The sequence below is a fragment of the Lepisosteus platostomus genome, chromosome 27, assembly GCF_059453375.1.
Source record: "Lepisosteus platostomus isolate fLepPlt1 chromosome 27, fLepPlt1.hap1, whole genome shotgun sequence".
NCBI lineage: Eukaryota > Metazoa > Chordata > Actinopteri > Semionotiformes > Lepisosteidae > Lepisosteus > Lepisosteus platostomus.
This window is the reverse complement of record NC_142637.1, coordinates 7,604,896-7,624,724: the sequence shown is the minus strand read 5'-3', so window position 1 is coordinate 7,624,724 and position 19,829 is coordinate 7,604,896. Positions and strand designations below refer to the sequence as shown.

The following is a 19,829-nucleotide window of genomic DNA, read 5'->3' as shown; positions in this document are numbered from 1 at the left end:
GCCCGCTGGCGCAGTCTGGGAGGGTTTTTTGTGTTTGCCCCCCCCCCGAAGTGACACGACAATCTTCCGACGGATCTGGTCTCCCGTCGTAGACTGCTTCTCTCCTTGCGCTTCTAGAGAAGGCGATCCTCATTAAAACGAGAAAGTGAGAAGCCAAATGAGACCCTGGTGTTCGAGTGCTTTTGTCTCCTTTGGATTTACTGTTTAATGCATTAGCAGTGCGCACGCATTGATGCAAGAGATCTCAAGGTGTCTATATTTAAAAGCGAGAGAGAGAGGGGAGGGGAATGAGGTGGGTGGTGGGAGGGGGGGGGGGGCAGGATTTCTTTGTCCTGCAATGCGGGGGTGGAGGGCAGAGGAGGGGGGCATTGCTTAATGCAGAAGGCGTGCTGCCCAAGCAGACGCGGTGTCGTGACTGCCAGTCCCTTTGATACATCAGCCTTTGTGATTGGAGTGTGTGCGATCATGACTAGGTGGGGAGGGGGTACAGAAGATTGCAATCTGATTGTACGTGTTGCCCAATGAACCTGGTCGGGACGAGAAACTTCTCTTGGGCGGAAGGGCTGGACGTGTTCTCTCTGCAGCGCCCGAAGGAATTTAGAGCCGTGTGCTTCCGATACCCTGCCTCCACTAAGCCCGTCCCATCTGGGGTCATAGCAATTTCAGGGTTCGGCGCAATGTGTATTTTACAGTCTCCATCAGATAATCCCTTTCATTTCCTTGATGACTAACGTAGGAACTGGAGCTCGCTATCGAGCTACAGACCCTTCTCGGTGAAGGTTGGCATGCCCTTCACACGCGGCTCAAATAGAAATCAATTTCGTTTTCCACCCTCAAGTTTTTTTTCTTATTATTATTTTGGTTTCTTTCTGCCTCTCCTTTCCAGTTAACCTCTTTTTTTTTTCGCCACTCTTTACTCAGAAAGATGTTGTAAGTTTACGTTATTTAGTAAAGAGGCTTCAGGCAAAAGGCATTAGCTCGGTTTCCTGGGATCTGCAGGCTCTGGCTCTGTCCCGACACAGACGGCGCTGCAGTTCGTTGCGTCCTCCCAGCCCTCCAGCTCATCCTGCTGGAGCAGAGGAACCCTGCAGCAGTTCCTCCCCATTATTTCCAGTGTCTTATCTGATCCTGGTACTTTTTAGGCCAACCCCTCTGGGCTTGAGCGACATCCATCATCATCGGCGCACGGATGTGGCAACCAATCCCAGCATCCCCTTTGCTTTGATCGGCTGGTCCTGGCTGTGGCTCCTTGAGCAAGCCCGATCGCAGAAGGTCCCGGTTCTAGTCAAGAGTGTTCCAGGCGGAGCTGGGTTTGGACCCCAGACCTCGTAGGCAACCGGAGATCTTGTAGCTGGAGCGCTTTTCCTTTGGGGAAACCTCTTACCTCTTCCCACCCATTTCTCTCCTTCAATCTGGAACACTTTGTTCTTCCCATTGAAGGAGTGCTGAATGTCTGATCCCTCCCCCTCCTTCCTCTGGAAAGGTAGACTGCCTGCAAATGAGTTCCTTGAACCACAGGGACCCCAATAAATAAAACTGTCAGCTCCGGAGTTTGGGGGAGGGAGGGGGGAGAGAGCCCGAGGCGCACTCTCGCTGAATATTTCATCACTCGCTTCCTCCCCCTCCCCCTCCCCTGCGCCGGCGAGCACCCTGCCACACGGCCTGCGCTCCTGGGGTGTGGTCGGGCGCCGTCTGATTGAGGAGCTGGAATCTCCCCTCTCCCGGAGAGCAGGGGGGGGGTGTGCTGGCCGGGGAGGGGAATTCTCCAGCTGTTTGAGCTTCCTGGGGGGTCAGCAGGTGAGGCCTAAGCTGCTTCCCCAAGTATCGGGGGGGTCTACCAGCCTGGGGCGGTCCTGGGGGGGTCACCCTCTGCCCCCCCACCGGGGTTGCTCAGGGGAGGCGGCTCCTTCTCAGAGTGTCCTTTCCCAGAAATCGGGGCGTGGGGCCCCCAGGGTTGCACGAGGGGGAAGAGTAGCAGCGCTGGGAGAGGGGAGGTGGGGGCGCTGCCTGAGGTTCAAAGCAATTTCCAGGGTTTTGAAAGGAGGCGGAGAGGGGGTTTCTGGGATTGATATGGTGGTGGTGATGGGGCAGGTGTGGGGGCCAGCAAGGCCGGGGGGGGGGCAGTGAGGAGGTTCGAGCTGTACTGTCGTGCCGCTGGAGTCTACCTGCATAGACCTGTTTGACAAAGGGCACAGACCGTGGCTCCAGCCTGCCCCACACTAGAAGGGTCACGCCAGGGGCTCGCTGGCTGGGATTTCGGTGCCTGGGCGGGGGCAGTGGATATTTGTACAGGCAGGCGATCTGCATACGGGAGGATGGGTCAAAAGAGTCTTTCAGCGTTCTTTCTGGTTGGGTTAGAAAGAGAGAAAATAGTGCTTGCTCTAATGAAGCGATCTCGTCGGGATCTTGGCCGCCTCTCCGAATTGTTTCCGGAGCTATTCGGCTTTCAAGATCACGGAGCTCCTTCGTGACGCTTAAGGACACTTAAGAGGTTCTGGGGAAATCTTCAAGACTTGTAGATGTGGTAAATGGTCAATGTGTTGGTCTCCGCGGTCAGGGAGAAAGAGAACCTAGACATTGAAGCTTGATTTTTGTTTTGTTTTTTTTTTGTGCCCTGAGACTTTTTGTGGCAGGGGATCTTGTGTAGCCTGCCTGAAAGGAGGCACAGCGGGGCGCGGGGAGGAGTCTCTGGGTGTTGGCAGAATGGAGAGTGTGGAGCGCAGGGGTGGGGGGTTAGAAAGTCACTTTGTGTGTGTTGAGGAGTTGCAACCTCCATGTGATCTGCGGCACTGAGTGAGTGGCAGGCCCGTGACGGGAGATGAGTCTAATGTAGGGTCTGACATGTGCTCTAGGAGATGAATAACAGCTTGTCAGTAGGGATGAATCATCTCGGGAAGTTACAGGGACAGGCTAAATAATTATCGGGCCCAAGATGGCAGCCCCAACAGCATGTGTGTGTGTTTCAATGCTGGGAAAAGCGGGGTAGACATGTCGTTTGGGGAGTGTGTACTAGCTCAAGTGCAGGGGCCAGGCTTGCCAAGTCCTGCCTACCATGCGGCGCATCACACGGCGCCCCCCGTTTCTCCTTTTACTTTTTCGCCTGTAAGCGTCACCCATTCCGGTTTGGAAGTCGATGGGGCCCTTTGAAAGGGAGTGAAGAGAGGAGGGCGAGACGTGTCCCACTCGTGTCAAGCCCCTGTGTGACAGATAAGCTAACCCCCCCCGCGTGGTTTTTAAATTGCCCTCACCTCTCCCACCTGCTGGGGATGCCATATCTTAATCGGCACCTCCGTGCCCCCCCCCAACAAGCTGTGCATGAGCTTGCTCCGTTGCCAGCTGCCCTGCCCTCCCCACCTTGGGGTGACTCACGGCGACCTTTCTTCGGGGGAGTTTCCCCCAGCGACCCTCAGACGGTGTAGAGGGTGTTCTCTGCTCGGGCGGCCTCCTCCTCCCCTGAGTGCCCGTCGCTCGAGAGCATCCTGTCGAGGTGTCGCTGGAAGCCTCGAGCCCTTTTCCCTTTCCTCGGTGGGCTTTCACTTTCAAGCCACACGCACGCACGCACGCACACACACAGAGCATCCTCCCCCTTCGTTCCTGGAAAACGACTCCTCTTGCCAGAATGGGAGTCCGGGGGGGGGGGGGGCTCTCTTTACCCCCGACGTCACCAGAAGGTGGGAATCCGTGGAAATGATACATCTGGAAAGAAAAGGTGGCGGCGGAGGGAGATCCGTGGTGGGGGTGCCGGTCCGGGAGCACACGCTGGGTTCTGGATCTCCCCCAGGGCTTGCTCGATAAGGCATCCCCCCCCCAGTCATCTTGCATATCTCCTTAAAAAAAACAGCTTTCCGTTGGTGCAGTTGTCTTGCAAAACCTCCCCCCCCCACCCCTTCCTGGCCTCTGAATGCCCTTACTGCAGCTCTTTGAGATGATAAAAAGCGCCTTTATTTAATCAGATGTGAGAGGCTCCCTCCCTGCCTCCTAAGCTCCATTTTGGCTTCGGAGTGGTTTCCCCACACGCAATCGGCAATGAAGGTCCGAGGATAGCTCAGCGCACGTTCTCCTGATGGGATGTTCGGAATGAGCCTGCCCGTGCCGTTGTCCCGGTGTCTTCCGAACAGAGGGCTGGGTTCTTGGCGTTTGGTGTGCGTGAGCGACTCTTGGGCAGCTGTGCGATCCTGGGAGCGGGCCCCCCGAGCTCTGGGTGGACGTGCAGGAAGGCGTAGTCAGGCTCTCCTTCCTTTTGGGAGCTCCCGAAATGGGTTAGGCCTTCCTGTCCCGCCAAAGAGGCCGAACAGTCGGGTATTATGCGTGTTCAAACGGGTGGGACGGTGTCCCGCATCTGCGCCAGAGTTTGGGAGGGGGTCCTTTGTCTGCTGTGTCATGGAAAAGGAGTTCGGCCTCTGGGCTGGAGTGGGGTGGGAGGTCAGTGCTGAAGGGATGGGCTTCCCTTCCTTAAACAACATGCCTTCCCTTCCCCCAAAGCCTTCAAACATCCGTAGATGCTCGAGGGCAGTAAATTAGTGAAGAGATTGATTCTGGACTGTGGTCAGCAGGGGGGACAAAGACAAAAGAATGCAAAACAGCTCAGTATTGTCAAATCTCAGCTTAGGTTTAGCAGAAGAGCCTTATAAAGCAGGAGCTGATCCCCCCCAATCCTCTACCGGGCGGCCATTAACGGATCTGTTCCCATCTCCTTCCTGTCTGCAGGTCAGCGACTTCCTGTCGGGCCGCTCACCTCTGACCCTCGCCCTGCGCGTGGGCGACCACATGATGTTCGTCCAGCTGCAGCTGGCGGCCCAGCAGTCCGGCGGGCAGCAGCTGCACCACCGGCATCTCATCGCCAGGGGGGCGGAGGGCACGGGGCAGGCGGGGGGCGGGGGGGCGCCGGCGGGGGCTCCGGGCCCCAGGCTGCCACCGCCGCCGCCGCCGCCGCCGGTGCACCACCACCACTCCCACCCCCCGCACACGCGTCCCGCCCCTGCCCCCCCAGCGGCCAGCGCCACGCCCCTCGGCTTCTCGCCCGCCGCCGCCGCCGCGCCCTGCAGCTCGCCCCAGCGGCCCTCGCCCTGCCCCTCCGGCTTGTTCCGGTCGCACGTCCCCGCCAGCGCCGGCGCCAGCCCCCAGAGTCACAGCCCGTCGGCCCCGTGTCCGGAGGTGAGTCATGTCGGCTCGCTGCCGTTCGAATTTCAGCCCCTTGCGATGAGCGCCGGAAGAGCAGTAAAAACCGCACAGCTTGTCCGATCTGCCGCGGTGTAGGTTCTCGTTGCCGATCCGAGGATTGATCCGGTCCTGAAGGATCTGCCCTCCTGTCTGCTTATTGGTTGCTCAGACCTTTTCGGTCTCTGCTTGTTTAACGGTAGTGTCAAAATGGCCAGGAAAGAAAAAGCTTTTAGCCCATTAGAACAGGCCACTGGGTTCCTTTCAAACCCATAGTGCACTGGCAGCTCACGCCACACTTTTGGGGGGGAAAAACAGTGCGTCCTCCCCCGTGGTTTAGCTTTCGGTGGGGGGACCCCGACCCTCAGTCAGCCACGTGGCTCGGGCTTCCGAAACGGGGCTCACCGGCCGGCCCAGGCTGCCGTTTTCTTCAAGAAGGGACATTCTGTTCCCGAAGGGCCCATCTCCTGCCGTGGACAGACGCCCTCCAGGAAGACGGCATGGGCATCCCACGATCCTCTGCTGGCAGAGGTGTCATGATCTCTGGGGTGGCCGGGTTCCGTCATTGTTGGATTGGTGCAGGGCTAGGGTGCAGGGAGTCGTTTCTGGGTTCAGATGAGGGACTCAGTTTGGACTCTCCCTTTCCTGTCCCCCCCGCCCCAGGCTGACTGCAGCGCCAGGAGCCCCGTCAGCAGCCCCGCCCCCTCCTCGCGGTCTCGCAAGCCGGGCGCCATCATCGAGAGCTTCGTCAGCCACGCCCCCGGAGTCTTCTCAGGGACCTTCTCAGGTGAGGGAATGGCACTTTCTCCTTCCCCGTGCCTCCTGTCCCCCCCAGCCGGTCTCTGGCCGCGCCGCGGAGGGGCTGGAGGAAGGCCAGCACCACGTGAAGGTCAAAGATCACCCTTCTGGTCACGCGACTGGGGGCCCCCATAGGGTTCTGGTCACGCGACTGGGGGCCCCCATGGGGTTCTGGTCACGCGACTGGGGGCCCCCATGGGGTTCTGGTCACGCGACTGGGGGCCCCCATGGGGTTCTGGTCACGCGACCAGAAGCATGGCCAAACTTCTGCCTTGTAAAGGTGCCAGGCTGTCGTTGTCATCCCGGGGTTGGGGTGATGGTTCGGGGAAAGTCATCCATGAGAGTTCGGTCTGTAACACCCCCTCCCTCTTTCTTTCAGGCACTTTGCACCCCAACTGTCAGGACAGCAGCGGGCGCCCGCGGCGGGACATTGGCACCATCCTGCAGATCCTCAACGACCTGCTGAGCGCCACCCGGCACTACCAGGGCGTGCCCTCCTCCCTGACCCAGCTGCGCTGCCAGACGCAGTGCGGGCCCTCGCCGCCCCCCTCGCCGCCGCCCTCGCCCCCCGCCGCGGGCATCGCCAGCCTCTCTGCCAAAGCTACCTCAGTGCCCAGCCCTGGCCAGCCCTCCCTGCACCCTCTGGTCCAGTGTCAGAGCCCCATCCGCATGTGCAGACCCAGCGGTAAGTTTCCCTCTTTTCCCGTTCCTGCAGCTCGGAGAACTTTGCGCCCCTTTGTCCTGAACAGCACCCCAGTTCATACTGTCCTCCGGGAGACGGGGGCTGCAGCTGTCTTCACTTAATCCGCGGGGCGGTCCCTCGCTCTCCATCGGTCCGCTGGCCTTCCGATAAAAGCAGCTGTCCTCAGGAACCGAGGGAGAGGAAGTGGACTGTCCGCATTCTTCGGTTTCGGATTCGGGAGAGCCTGTCAGCTATGTAGGCGCATGGCGATGTGGCGCTTGGTTTCTGGACTGGTTTCTTGGCAGCAGTCATGGCGAGAACGCGCACAGCATATGGGTTTTCTGTGCCATTTAAGCATTAAAAATAGAAGTCGCTCTGGACTGAAGGATTTGCAGGATTGGTTGTTTCGCGGGGGGGGTTAGGAGCAGGACGGTGTGGAGAGAGACGGAGCCGGCCGGTCTGGTCTCTGGAAGGGGGTCGTTTTGTAGGAGGGGGGCAGGGCCACCAGTCAGGCGATGAGGAAGTGTCTGATTCTGAAGGCTAAGCTGTGGCCCCAGCCCTTTCAATCACCAGTGTCCACACGTGCGCATAGCGTAGCGCTGATGTCTAAGCTAACTGATCACTGGGCTGATCGGTCTCTTTAACAGCTGTTCCAATAAGCTGCAGATTCGGTGCTTTTTTTTTTAAAATCTTCCCCTCATCTTAGCAGATTTTAATTTGCTCTCCTCCCGGGGACAATGGGTTATTTATTTTTCTGGCCAGAGTCTCTTGACAGTTCTGCCTAATTATAGAAAGCTATACTTGTGCTAGTCAGTGCCTGCCGAATCCTCATTCTTAACAAAGGAACGAAACAGAAGTTTTTTTTTTTTCCAGTTTGTTAAAACCGATCCACACGCTTTAAATAATTCAACCCCTTTTCTGAAGCCGGAGACCCCCCTCCCCCCCCCCACACTCTCCAGTCAATGGCCAAACCTACTGTTTCCGCAGCGCCGTTCCAAAACCCTAACCTCATCTGTAAAACACGCCGCGTCCTTCTAGCCAGGCCCTTCAATGGCAGCCTGTGTTTCCCTCGGACTTTAAATAGGAGGATTTATACAAAGCAGGAACGCAACAAGAACGCGCATTGTGTTTTTCAAGGCGGGGAGGGGGGGGGGGGATGACACTAAGCTCCCATTCATAAAATCGCGCTGTTTATATCTGGGCCAAGTACTGCCCACAGATGAATCGATGCTGCTTCCTCTGGAGGAGAGAAAAGAGCTCTTCCACAGCGGTCAGGCTTGCTTGGGGGACGGAAAAGGTCCTGATTTATCGCCGGGCCGGGTGCTGGTGGATGGGGGCTGTGCTGTTGACCGCGAGGCGGATGGTGACAGGGACCCCCTGCTAATCTCAGTTTCTAGACCAGGCCTGACGAGCCCTGGCTCTTGTTGGCATTTTTTATTTTTCCGTGGGGGGGTTTGAGTGCGGCTGTGGCTCTCTTCCTCTTTCTGGCTTGCTGCCCGGGCGGTGGTGATGGATGTCGGAGGGGGTGGGGGTGGTATTGTCACCCAAGGGTGGGACTGCAGTTTTGCCATTTGTTCGCTGGATGCGTTTCTGCTGCCTGGACCGGAGCAGGCGTCTGTCCGGCCTGCTCCCTCCTCCCGTGCTCTGTGAGCGAGGGCGGCTGGTGGAGAGCGCGCCCGTGTGGTGGCGACGGGCACCGCAGGGCTCCAGAGAAAGCCCCCCCCCGCCCCCCCGCCATGTGTCCCATGGGGCGGCAGCGAACCTGCTATTGACGCCAAGCTGCTGATCCCAGAAGGCCGTGCAGGCGGTTTCCTGGGTTTTGTGGGCTGGGGGCTCGGCCCTTTTGTGCTGCGGAGGCCAGGCAGGGGTGTGGGGTGCGGGGGGGGGGGGTGGCGCTGGGTTCTGGAATTCCTGCTCTCAATGGGATTGCTGCCCTTTGTTTGTTTAGTCTGCCTGGGCAGCCGGGAGAGAGCGAGAGGGGGGGAGGGAGGGAGGAAGAGAGGGACAAGGGCAGCCCCATTGTGGGGTCCTTGAGTGAGGGGTTCGCCCATGGACCCCCACACCCCCGCCAGCTGCAGACTGCCGCAGAAAGGCAGAGTAGCCCCCCCCCACCCCACCCCCCTTCTCTGAAAAGAGCGCCTTTCTTCACCTCTTCACTGACTGTCAGGTCCAGTTAGCTCCGCGCAGTTTCAGGCAGGGCTGTCCTGGCTGGTGTGTGTGTGTGTTGGGGGGTGGGGTGACTGCATTTGAATTCTTCCTAAGCGCTTGAACAATCGCTTAATCCGCCCTAGAGCAAACCCGCACGTATGCGCTGCCTTGAAGCTGATTTGGAAAATGCTAAGCAGATAAGAAGCTGGCTAGCTATGAATTTGGCCAGACAATAAATAATGACAGTAAGGCATTGGAAGGGGCACTTATTGTTTTAAAGGGCTCCTGGCAAGCCTTTCATTGGAATTCAGCTTGCTGGCCATCTGTCTGACAGATCATCTGTATCAAATGTCATCACCCCCCTCTTGCCCTCCTCTTCTTTTGTAACCTTTCTCAACCTCAGGGCTGCCTGAAGCGATCAGCCCACCTAGTCCGTCAGCAACGTAGAAGAGCTGATCGTGCCGGTGTGTTTTTTTTTTTTTTCACCGCTAGCCTAACAGCATCCCCAGGCGTGGTAAACTTTAAAGCAAACGAAAATCGAGTGAATAATTCAGTGACACGGCCAGCTCAGTTGTTGATTAACATGTGCGGCTCGTTTGGAGGATCTGTTGCATGAACCTGTGAACTTTTGCACCGCGTGAAGCCAGCGAGAAGCTCGTATTACGGAAAAAATGCAAATGAGTTTGTTGCCTTTTTTTTCTCTCTCTCTGTGTAAACCGTGAAAACTCAGCGTTTTCTGTTCGGCGAGAGGTTTCAGTTCTCATCTCTGCAAGGCAGGGTCGGCTTCAGCTGCGCAGACTTCCACCAGCACGGCGGGCGGGCGCCCCATTTCTGTGCCATGCGCCCTCATGCCTCCCGGACTCGGGGCCTGGGAGCCTGCTTTGCCCCAGCCTTGCAGACTGGACAGGGAGCTAAATGCACTCGCATTGCAGCCTCTCCCATTAAGCAGCTCCCTGCTTCCCTCTTATCTTGCTTCTCTGAACTCTTTGCTGCCACATTATCCCACCTGCATTGGGGGGGAAAAAAAACCTGCTAAAATTGCAGAGATAGCACAGGCCCCCCCTGGATCGTGAACAAATGCCCCATGCTGTTTAATAAAGCTCTGACCAAATTCATGGACAGCCACCATGGCTGTTAATTAGTCATGGAGTACAGGGGTCACAGACTCGGGCTGTTTTAATAAAAACTGAACGCCAGCATTAATTCCCCCCCACCACCACTGTACCCAGCTCAAGCAAGCTTTGAAATCGCGAACAAAAAAAAGCAAACACGTCTACAGTTTTCTCTGCCCCTCCCCTCCAGTCGCTCCGGTTTTCGTTGACCAGGCCCCTGCATTGTCTAAGGTAATAGGAGCTGAGCAGCATTGCAGATACGTGCCCTGGCGGCCTTTGAAATCGCTGACAATGGCACAGAACGAGCCCTGATCCGGGGGGGGTGGTGGTGGGGCATGTTCGTCTGCGAAGGCGTTGTGCGCCCCGGCTTTGTTTTGCCCTCCTGCCGAACGGGATATTCACCCCACGTCCAGAAACCGTCCGCTTGCTTCCAGCAGCCCGCTCGAACATTCGAGCCGACAGAAACAAGCGCAGAAGACAACAGCTCGTTAAGCTGATCTTTAAAGAATCAATGCGCCGGGAATCTCATTTAATCTCCCTTACATCTGTAGCTTCGATGTTTACTTATTTAAGGCAACAAGCCATCCTTCAGCCTGGGCTCCGGTCTCTCCTGGCGGTGGGAGGTGAGCCCGGCAGCGCGATCGATTCTCCGTGGATCACTGTCGGAATGGCTCTGCCTTCGGCTCCGGATTCCGCCGCCTTTAATTCCCGAAAGAGGAGCGCTCTTAACCGGTGTGAGGCCTGAGGAGATGTGGAACAGTGGCCCAGTTTACAGAGCTCCCGTAAGTGGGAGGAGGGCAAACCCGCTGTTTTTCCTTCAGCTCATCTTGGGGAGTCCGGCGTGATAAACTGCACCTTCCTCCCCACCTTGGTTTCCTGGAAAGGGACCATCGGAACCTCCTGGGGGAAATCCAGTGTGGGAGGCCAGGCTGGGCAGTGATGGGGCAAGGGGAAGGAGTCCGGAAGGCGGGGTGGTGGATCTCGAGATTTCTGGGTTACCCCTTGGTAATCGCTCACTGTTGACGTGGTGGGAGATGGAAGGTGGGCCTTCTGCTTGCTGTCCCCCCCCTTTTGTGGGGTGGTGATGGGGGGGGAGTTCAATTTTTCCAGTGGTTTCTTCTCCTGACTTTGGCAGCCGTGGCTGGTAGCCAGCAGGGGAGTGATGGCCTGCTATCTGCCTTCGCCTTCCCCCGCGCCCACGCGCGCAGACAGAAGGCATGAGATTAGCGCCGGCAGCCTCCGAGTTTCGCTCTGCTGCTTATTGCTTTTTTTTTTATTGCAATTTTCGCTTGAATCTTTCACTGCGGCGTACGGCAGGGAAGGAGCACAGCCCCGTTTCTTGCCCATCTGGCAGCACTGTTACAATGTGTGCGTGTTAAATACAGAATATACAGCAGTGTGCGTGTGTGGGCATGGTTCTGTGAAGCGGAGTTTAATTTCAAGGGCTCTCCAAATGTAAGGATCTCTGTCGTCTTAAGAAAGAAGGCACGTCCATTTTAAAAACCCTACAGAATTTCGGCCTTCGGTTTGCTGTTGAATTGTGCAGTGCCCCATGTGCTGTGGGTTACCGAGATCTTAAATATGGTTGCATTGAGCATGCACGTTGTGAATCGGCAAATGAAGCTCTCGGAAACATCACGTTTGAGTTATTTTCAGATGCATTGTGGGAGGGCTTTGTTCTTCCCTGAAGTTCTGCTCTGGGACTTACTCTGGCCCCTGGCTTGCAGGGGGTCTCTTAAAGAAGGCCTCCCCAGCGCCAGGAGTCACTCGGGCCCCTCTGTCGAGGAGGAAACCGCAGCATAAGAGCCAGGCTCTTTTGCTCACAATTTCCATTCGCTTGCATTTTCTATTGAAAGCCAATAGCAGTGGTCCGGGCCTGAAGATGGATGGCTGCACTAGAGCTAAGGTTTAATCAATAGGACTTTTTAATTTGCCATCGATCCCTGCTAAGAGCTGCTGTGTGACTGAGCGTGTGTGCATGTCTGCGGCTGTGCTCGGGTTATTGATATACCTGCCTTATTTAATTATTTAATTCTGGGACCGATACTAATGCATCTAGCTAACAGACTGCGGTCACATCTGTTCAAACCCCCCCAACTCCCCCCGGCTACATTTAGAAGCGCAGTAAAGCTTTTACCTGCCCTGAGAGTGACAACGATGAGGAATGAGCAATTTTTTTCAATTTATGCATGGTCCTGCTTGTTTTATAGCGCAAATATTCAGGCAGTAGAAGTCACAAACATGATCACAGGCTTGCGTGGATCTCTGAACCCCTGCTGCGATTTCACAGTGCCTGCCCAGCGCCGGCTTCTGTCCTTCAGCTGTCCGATAACGATCTCAAGGGCACGTCCATCCCCGCGCGCTGGGGAGCGAACAATCCCACCAGTTTGGGGGAGAAGAGAGGCCAGCAGCCAGAGAACTGACCGTGACCCCCCCAGCATGGGAGGGGTGTTGTGGTAGCAACTGTTGCTAAAAGCAGACGCTAATAAAGACTCCCTCCCATGTGTGGGGCAGATAGCTGAGTCAATGCTACAAACGGGCACATCCTTGAACTCCGCCATTGGTGCAGTCCCCCAGTTCCAGAGCGCTCTCCTGCTTGGTCAGTTCCTCGAACGATCCCGAGACGCATCGGGGGATGATCCCCCCCAACAAGCGATGCAATTCCGTCTCGATCAGTTCCCAAGCATCCCTCTTCGCTCCCAAGGTATGCTGGGGGTTGAACAGAGGAGAGGGCTGCGGGATCTGGGGGAGGGGGAGGAGTGGAGCGCAAAGGCAGCCGTTTGCGATGCGAGTGGGGCCCAGATCGCACCGCTGCTGCAGATCTTGTGTGGTTCTTCCTGGTTTGAGGGCGAGCGAGCCTCCTCTCACCCGCTGTCCCCTCTCTGTGTCTCCCCCCCTGCAGGTGACCGGCTGCGGCAGACGGAGAACCGCGCCACGCGCTGCAAGGTGGAGCGCCTGCAGCTGCTCATGCAGCAGAAGAGGCTGCGCCGGAAGGCCCGGCGCGACGCCCGCGCCCCCTACTCCTGGCTGCCCAACCGCAAGTCCAGCCGCAGCAACAGCAACAGCAGCGTGTCCAGCGACGGCTCGCTGGACCTGGACTACGAGGACTCGGTCTGGAAGCCCGACGTGAAGGCCGACCTGAAGTCGGAGTTCGTCGTGGCGTAGCGCGGCGGCGGCGGCGGCGGCAGTGGGGGGGGGCTGCTGGGAGAGGACAACGGGCACGGACAAGGAAGGACCGGCCAAGAGGGAGGGGAGGGAAGAGATGGCGACTCCTGCTGCCCATTGGAATGGAAGGACCGAACTTTGACCTTTGACCTCACCCGCGTGACCCCCGCCCCGGCGGACGCAGGCGGGGGCCCTGTCGAGACTCCCTGCTCCGCGGGCTCCTCCGCCCAGAGAGGCCCCAGGTCCGAGGGGTCCTGTCCGAGGACACGAAATCGAGATTATATCCAGTGAAAAATATATATACGCATATATATATATATGGTGTTGTTGTTGTTGTCTGGACTTGACGGGACCGTGCAAGACTGCAGAACGAGACTATACAGAAATAAAAGAAAAAAAATCTTCAACGCCCTGCCTTAGGTAAGAAAAAACTCCTACGGGGCAGAATTTGAGGGTGGTTCGGTTTTTTTTCTCCCCCAAGGAGCACTCCGGCCTGAACTTGTACTGGCCCGGTTTTCTGCGCCTGTGCGTCTGGCGCCGCGGTGTTCTGGGCAGAGGCCGGGCGCCGGGACCCCAGAGAAGCGACCCGGCCGAATTTCGGACATGGGGCATTCTAGGCATCATCGTCACCAACCAGAAACGAAGAGTTCAGTTAATAAGGCGTCTTTTTTTTATTGCATTTTCTTTTCCAAACAAAAGATGTAGCATTGTTCACAAAGCATTCAGGTTTTCAGAAACAAAATGGACAGGCCTGTTCTTTTTTTGCACATTCTTTTCTGAATTTTTTGCCCCCCCCCCCCCCCCCTCCCAGACTGATGGGGTTTTGGTTGGGGGGGGGGGGTGGTGGAGAGATGAGTCCAGGTCGTTCGTCAGGATGGAGCATCATGGGAAAGGGGGGCTTGGCGGTGGGGGCCTGGGACTGGATGCTATCAGGGAGCCCGAGGCTGGAATGGAAGGAAGTAACGGACACAAAACTGAAACAAGAGACATTTAAAGCGCAGAAGAAACTGCATCTGTCAACAGTAACCTCAGTGGCGCAGGTTATAAATGGGGAAAAAATAAAAAGTGCTTTAGAAGGGTGTAAAATCATGATTTTAAATGTATATGAAAAATCTCTATTTTTTTTTAATTTTACTTTGCCTACTGTTTTGAAAAAACAGTAACCCAGTATGGCTTGGGTCAAGCCATTAATTAATTCACCAGTTCATCCATTCTTCCATTTGACTTTTTTTTCCTGACTTGTAGTCTGTGTAACTGAAAGCATTGGGCCAGTACTAGAACCACACGCAGCTGTGCCCAGTCTCCTGAGCATGACTCCGTAAGTCCCTTTTACTGTCCCAGAAGATCACCTCGGTCATAGGCTGGGCCGTTCTCAGGAGATGGGAGGTCTCCCGTCTTCTGTGTCCACGTGCGCTGAGGAGCAGTGCAGATATGAGTGACGAATTATCCCTGTGCCATGGCACATTAATGATCAGCCATTGCTGATCAACGTGATCTACCATTTACAAATGTTGCAGCTCGGTGGAAGCAATGCACCGTGGGGGACAGCACTGAAAATGCATGCTGGGGGTTCTTTTAAATTGCTGTTGGGTCTAAGACACTGCCTTGTGTTTTCTGCACCCTTGAGAAAGCGTGGGCTTCATTCGGTGTGGTCGATGGCTTCAATTGTTGATGCTTCCTTTTTTTTCTGGTGCTGGAGTTGGGGGTGGGGGTGGGAATGGATGGAATTCGACCCCCCTTGGGCGGCGTTCCATCTCTGTGCTTTGATCCCTGGACATCCGACAAGTGGAAAGGTCTCGTCTGCTTTCTCTGTAGGCCTCTCCACCTGCGAGCCCTGTTCCTCCTCCGACAAGCCGTAGACTAGTCTCGTGTGTTTTTCTGAGCGATCAGATTCCTCTCTTTCAATTCAAAATGCTATCTGGCAGATTTATTAAGGATGTCGGATTTGACTCCTTGCTTTTTAAAAACTTTTAAAAGACCGAGACTGCTAGGTCTGGGGTCTCTTTCACAGTTCCTGGAAGACCTAACATATTCTGGGTTCGGTTGGGTTCAATTACACTCAAATCCAATTAATTGTACCACTTTTTAACCAGGCTTTAATCTGTTTTTAAGGAAGTGGGTGTTTTGTGTAATCAACTGTAAAAAAAACAAACTTGCAAAAAAAAATTAAGGTTGATTGTTTAATTGACTATTTGGGTCAGAATGGAAATCGGAAGACTATCCCACACGCAGACCCCCCCCCCCTCCAGGAACTGAGCTTGAGCCCAGCGGTTTAGAGTTTGAGCACAAGTACTGCAGCTTAGTTATGGCTGGTTTCAAGCAGACAGGCAGTCAGTTTTGCCAGTGTCCATAATGTTCTGTAGGTTTGATCAGGATGCCTGTAGAAGGGATATCTTCTAGTCCACGTTTTGTTGAATTGATCAGTAACTTCTAAAGACGAGCGAGGAATCTGATAAATAGTCTAGTGCTTGTGGAACGCCGGTCTTGGAACGTACCCCCAGTCCACTGACAGGAGTCACAGGGCAGTAGCTGCTGGACAGTGGACCCTGTCTATTGTTAAGTGGCCTTAACTCTTCATGTAACAAGATTCACAAAAAGCCACGTTCAAGCAGCTGTTGCCCTGCTGCCTCTCTCCTGAAGATACGGGCATCCTTTCTAGCAGAATGATCGTGCAGAGCCAATCTATACGAGTCGAGGCTTTCGTGCCTTAAAATGTTGCCCCCTCACAGGGAGAGAGAAAGCAGTCGGTTTCATTCGGGGTTTTGTTTTTTTGTACTCCAGGTAGCAAATCCTCACACCCACCGAAGAGTGCGAGTGAGGCAGCGGACATCCTCGAGCCTCGGTGCTTGCTGGGGAGAGGGTGATGGGATAATTATTGTAGCTGAAATCTGCGTTGCTCCTCGATTTTGTCTTTCCATAGTCCCATCTTTCCATCTTTGTTAGACGGTTTTGTACTTGAAAACCTCTGTCCTTCAGCCACCAACAAGCTGAAAAACCCAGCGACCACCACCGCAGAATTTGTAGGCCCCATCGCCGTGGCAACGAAGTGCCCAGAGTGAACTGTGGCATGTCACTTCCTGGGTGTGTTGTGTGGACATGCGACTACATGCACTTACTGTCTCCTTGGATAAAATATCCCCCCCCCCCCCCCCAGTTTTTTGGTTTTATTTTAAAACTATATACTCCTGTGTGTGCCTCACTTTGCCCTCAACTTGAAATTTGAAAGGCCGGAACGCAAAATTTAATAAAAATGGCGATAAAAGACAGATGGGGAAGCATTAATGAACCAGTTTGTTGGTGGAGTGATTAACACATTCTGATCACCTCATTTAAGTTGCCTGTTATTTCTTGTAGCCAACCATTTAAAATAATAAAAAAAGACAATTAAATTTACAATGTTCTAGCTATAGACCGGTGTAGCACATGTGTGACTGTATTAATTTATGAAACCAAAATGGTAACTGTGAATTAGGTATTTCTTGTGTGTTTGAGATTTTTTTTTTGAGGTTGTGGGAGAAGGTAGGGCATGGCCAAGGTTAAATGCAATGTCCTTTTTTTGTGGAATAATAATGGAAATTATCCATTTCCAAAAAAAACCTTATATATATAAATATATATTTTTTTTCTTAAGCAATACATTTCAGTGTGACTTGTGATAGAAAATGTCGTTTTTTTGTTTTTTTTAGGTAATAAATTGAAAAAAAAAAGACTTGAAACCCTTGATCCTGCCTATTCTGTCTTGTGTGATGGGGACTGGGGTGAGGCTGGCTGTATGTTTGGAGAGGTTGGGGGTGGAGTGCAATGTTCAGACAAACCGAAGCCTAGCTGCTGACTGACACCTGTGATCAGGGCGTTGCTCTGTATCACTCCTGGGAAGTGTGATTGTTTCCGTTGACATTGCGCAAACACTGACATTTAAAAACTTTCATGTTCGCGTCACTTTATTCTTGAATTATTTGTCAGATGTTTCTCCAAAGCAGTCTTGCCGAGATTTTTTTTTTTCTCCTCTCATACAAATTCTGGTGCTGAGCACTCGGGGTCAAGTACCTTGCACAAGAGTGCACCAGCTGTGTCCCCACCTGGGGTGTGAACCCGCAACCCCCTCCCGTGAGGAATCCAGAAACGGGCACAGCTCCTGCAGGCCTGCCGCGCCACCCAAGACCTGAGCAAAGCAGTAGCCTTCCTCTTCACAGAAACACGTGAGATTACATGAAGGCTTCGTTGGGGGGGGGGGGAAACTATCGGAACATATTTGACCCGGATTGGCCCAGAAAAACACCTCTTGAAGAAGAATGCAGAACTGGTCTCTTTCGATATCAGAAATCTGGACCCAAGTGCTGCTTCTGTTGACCGATGAGCCCCGAGTCCATTAGGACAGTGTTCGAGGACGCACCCAGCTACCGGTCCCCTTACAGTTCAGTTCAATACGCTTTACTGGCATGACCGATGGGTACAATCAGTGTTGCAGTGATTGTACTCATGTACACTACAGTGTATAGTCTTACAGTGACAGAGGCTGTCTTGTGTGTTTTTTTGCCTCAGGAAAAGAGCAGTGTCTGGGACAAATGGAGACGGGTACAGGGTTGGAGTTGAGGGTTATCCTTTTACTTGTCCCATGTGTCACAGATCTCCTGGGGCAACATCCACCTGGATTGATGTTCCCTTTAACTCTTTGTAATAGCTTTGCGAGTCTAGATGGTAGAAGCCATGACCAGGGCTGTGGCTAATGCCCTGTGTGCCAGCGTGAGTACGATTGCATGGCACAGCGGGCAGGGTGCTGCCCTCTCACCTCTCCCGGAGGGGGGCCGTGTGATTCTTGTCTTGACGTACAGGTGTGCGACTGGAGGTTAGCTGCCTCTACCACTGTAACTGCCTGTGGCTTCTGGGTTTTGCTGACATTTGCAGAGCGTCAGCCCTGCTCTCAGCTGGAGAGACACTGAGCAGGAGCCTCCCTTCCCCCGGCAAGCCCAGTGCCCAGAACCGCCCTGCTGTCGCTGAGCTTCGGTGTGGCCCCTCTGCGTGCCCACACCACAGGGTTTTTGTCGTTTTAAAATCCCGGTGTGATAAGTAGGAGCAGCAGTTGTTCCCAAGCCCAGCAGTCGGGTCTGAAGTGGCACAGCTTCTGGAGAAGACGAGAGCCAGAGTTACATTTCAAGTCTCTTTTTTTAAACATGTAACGCATCCGGGCCAAGTGCTGCATGTACAGTAATAGTAAAACTCCATCTTGACGAATTTCCCAGAACAGAGAGCCATTTCTGTTTCAGGTCGCTGCCTCCACAGATATCTGGTAACCGAATGAAAGAAAGCATAAAAAAGAAAACCGTGTGTACATGCGTGCGTATGTGCAAACACATATAGTGTGTATATATATATAAAAACATGAATACAGGAAGCGAAACTCTTAGAGGAACAAAGAAGAGCTGTGAGGAGATTGAGACTGCTGCCCTAACCACTAACTGAAACTCCACAGCCCGACAGGGCGTCAATCAGACTGTGTTGCTGGATCTGTGGCAGAGACTGAGCTGAGCTCTGCTTCTGACAGACCAGGCACTGGACGCAGAAGGGAGACAGAATGAGAGTTAAACTGGGATGCAGACACCCGGTTATTTGTTTAGGCCATAAAAAAGGCGAATAACAGCCATTTGCAGTGGTAGGCATCTTGCCCTCTTGGCCCGTGCAAAAAATGACTTAAGACACATTTGGTCTTCTATTCTGGGAGATGTAAAAGTGAGAGAGAAAAAAGCATTGCGCAATCAGAAAAAAATGTATTTGCTGTTTCCTGCTTAGAGGTTTCAGCTGAGAGGACGCATTCATTTATTTATTTCATGGGATTGTTTACATAAAAGCAGCGCAGATTCTATAGAGAAGCATTAAACGTGTTGCTGATGCCTCTCAGTGTATTTTTTTTTTCCCCCGTGAAAGGCTTTGTGCACACTAAACAGTTTGCGGTAACTTCACTCTTTTAACCAAGTCTGCAATTTGTTACTTGATACTCTTGGTGTGGGAGTCCCGGCGCTCTCGGGTTTGTGAACTCCTGCTGACTGCAGGCCATGAATCAGTGAAACTCCTGCCAGCGCCTGCGCCCCTCAGCTGGTCACCCGTGACGGAGCAGGGCATGTGGCAGCCCTCCTTGGCGCTTAGAGGACAGGCGGAAGTCTAGAGCCCGAGGACATGGACAGGCCTGAAGCTGGTGGGCTTTTCTGTCAAACGGCGTGAACTGGTGGTGATGTGTTTCGCAGCTGGCCTGGGGGTGTTTATGCAGCTGCGTGCTAAATGATACTTTCTGCACCCCTCGCCTTCACAGCCTGCACCCCAGCCACCACCCACACACCCCTCCCCCCCCCCCCACACGCGTGTGCGCTCGCTCAGGTCTTACTGTGCCAGCTGTCCTCTCCTTTCCCTGCACACTCTCACTGGGGCTCAGCCTCTGAGTGGTTTGAACCCCGACTGCAGGGGAGACCCTCAAATCTGAGGAATCGCCTTCTCGGGATCCAGGCGAGGTCAGGGGTGCGCTAAGTCGGGGCGCCCTGCGGGGACCCGGGCGCCTCTCCTGGGCTTTAAGAGACACAGACAGGTGCTTTGTCAGTGCCGCCTCCCCCCCTCTGCAGACTCAGGAGGGCTGGAGTCCTCCCTCTGGGCAAACCGCCTACTGGGTTGAAATTCTGTTGGTGGGGGGGCACTGGATTCTGGGTTTGCCCACAGGGGAGACTGCCTGGTTTTTGGGGCTCCCAAGAGGCTCCCACTGCTGCGGCGTGCTGCGCTCAGGA

The 19,829-nt window shown here is 54.4% G+C and overlaps 1 protein-coding gene across 4 annotated transcripts in view; it reads left to right on the top strand.

Annotated features, from left to right (window-relative positions):
- midn (midnolin) overlaps positions 1 to 16,783 on the top strand; it is a 31,919-nt gene extending 15,136 nt beyond the window's left edge. For all 4 annotated transcript variants that reach the window (XM_088622335.1, XM_088622337.1, XM_088622336.1 and 1 more), the window contains 4 exons: positions 4,708 to 5,154; positions 5,821 to 5,944; positions 6,335 to 6,640; positions 12,800 to 16,783. In XM_088622335.1, coding sequence (XP_088478461.1) covers positions 4,708 to 5,154; positions 5,821 to 5,944; positions 6,335 to 6,640; positions 12,800 to 13,062 — 1,140 coding nt within the window. In that variant the 3' untranslated portion in view covers positions 13,063 to 16,783. The remainder of the gene's footprint in view (positions 1 to 4,707; positions 5,155 to 5,820; positions 5,945 to 6,334; positions 6,641 to 12,799) is intronic.
- The last annotated feature ends 3,046 nt before the right edge of the window (positions 16,784 to 19,829 follow it).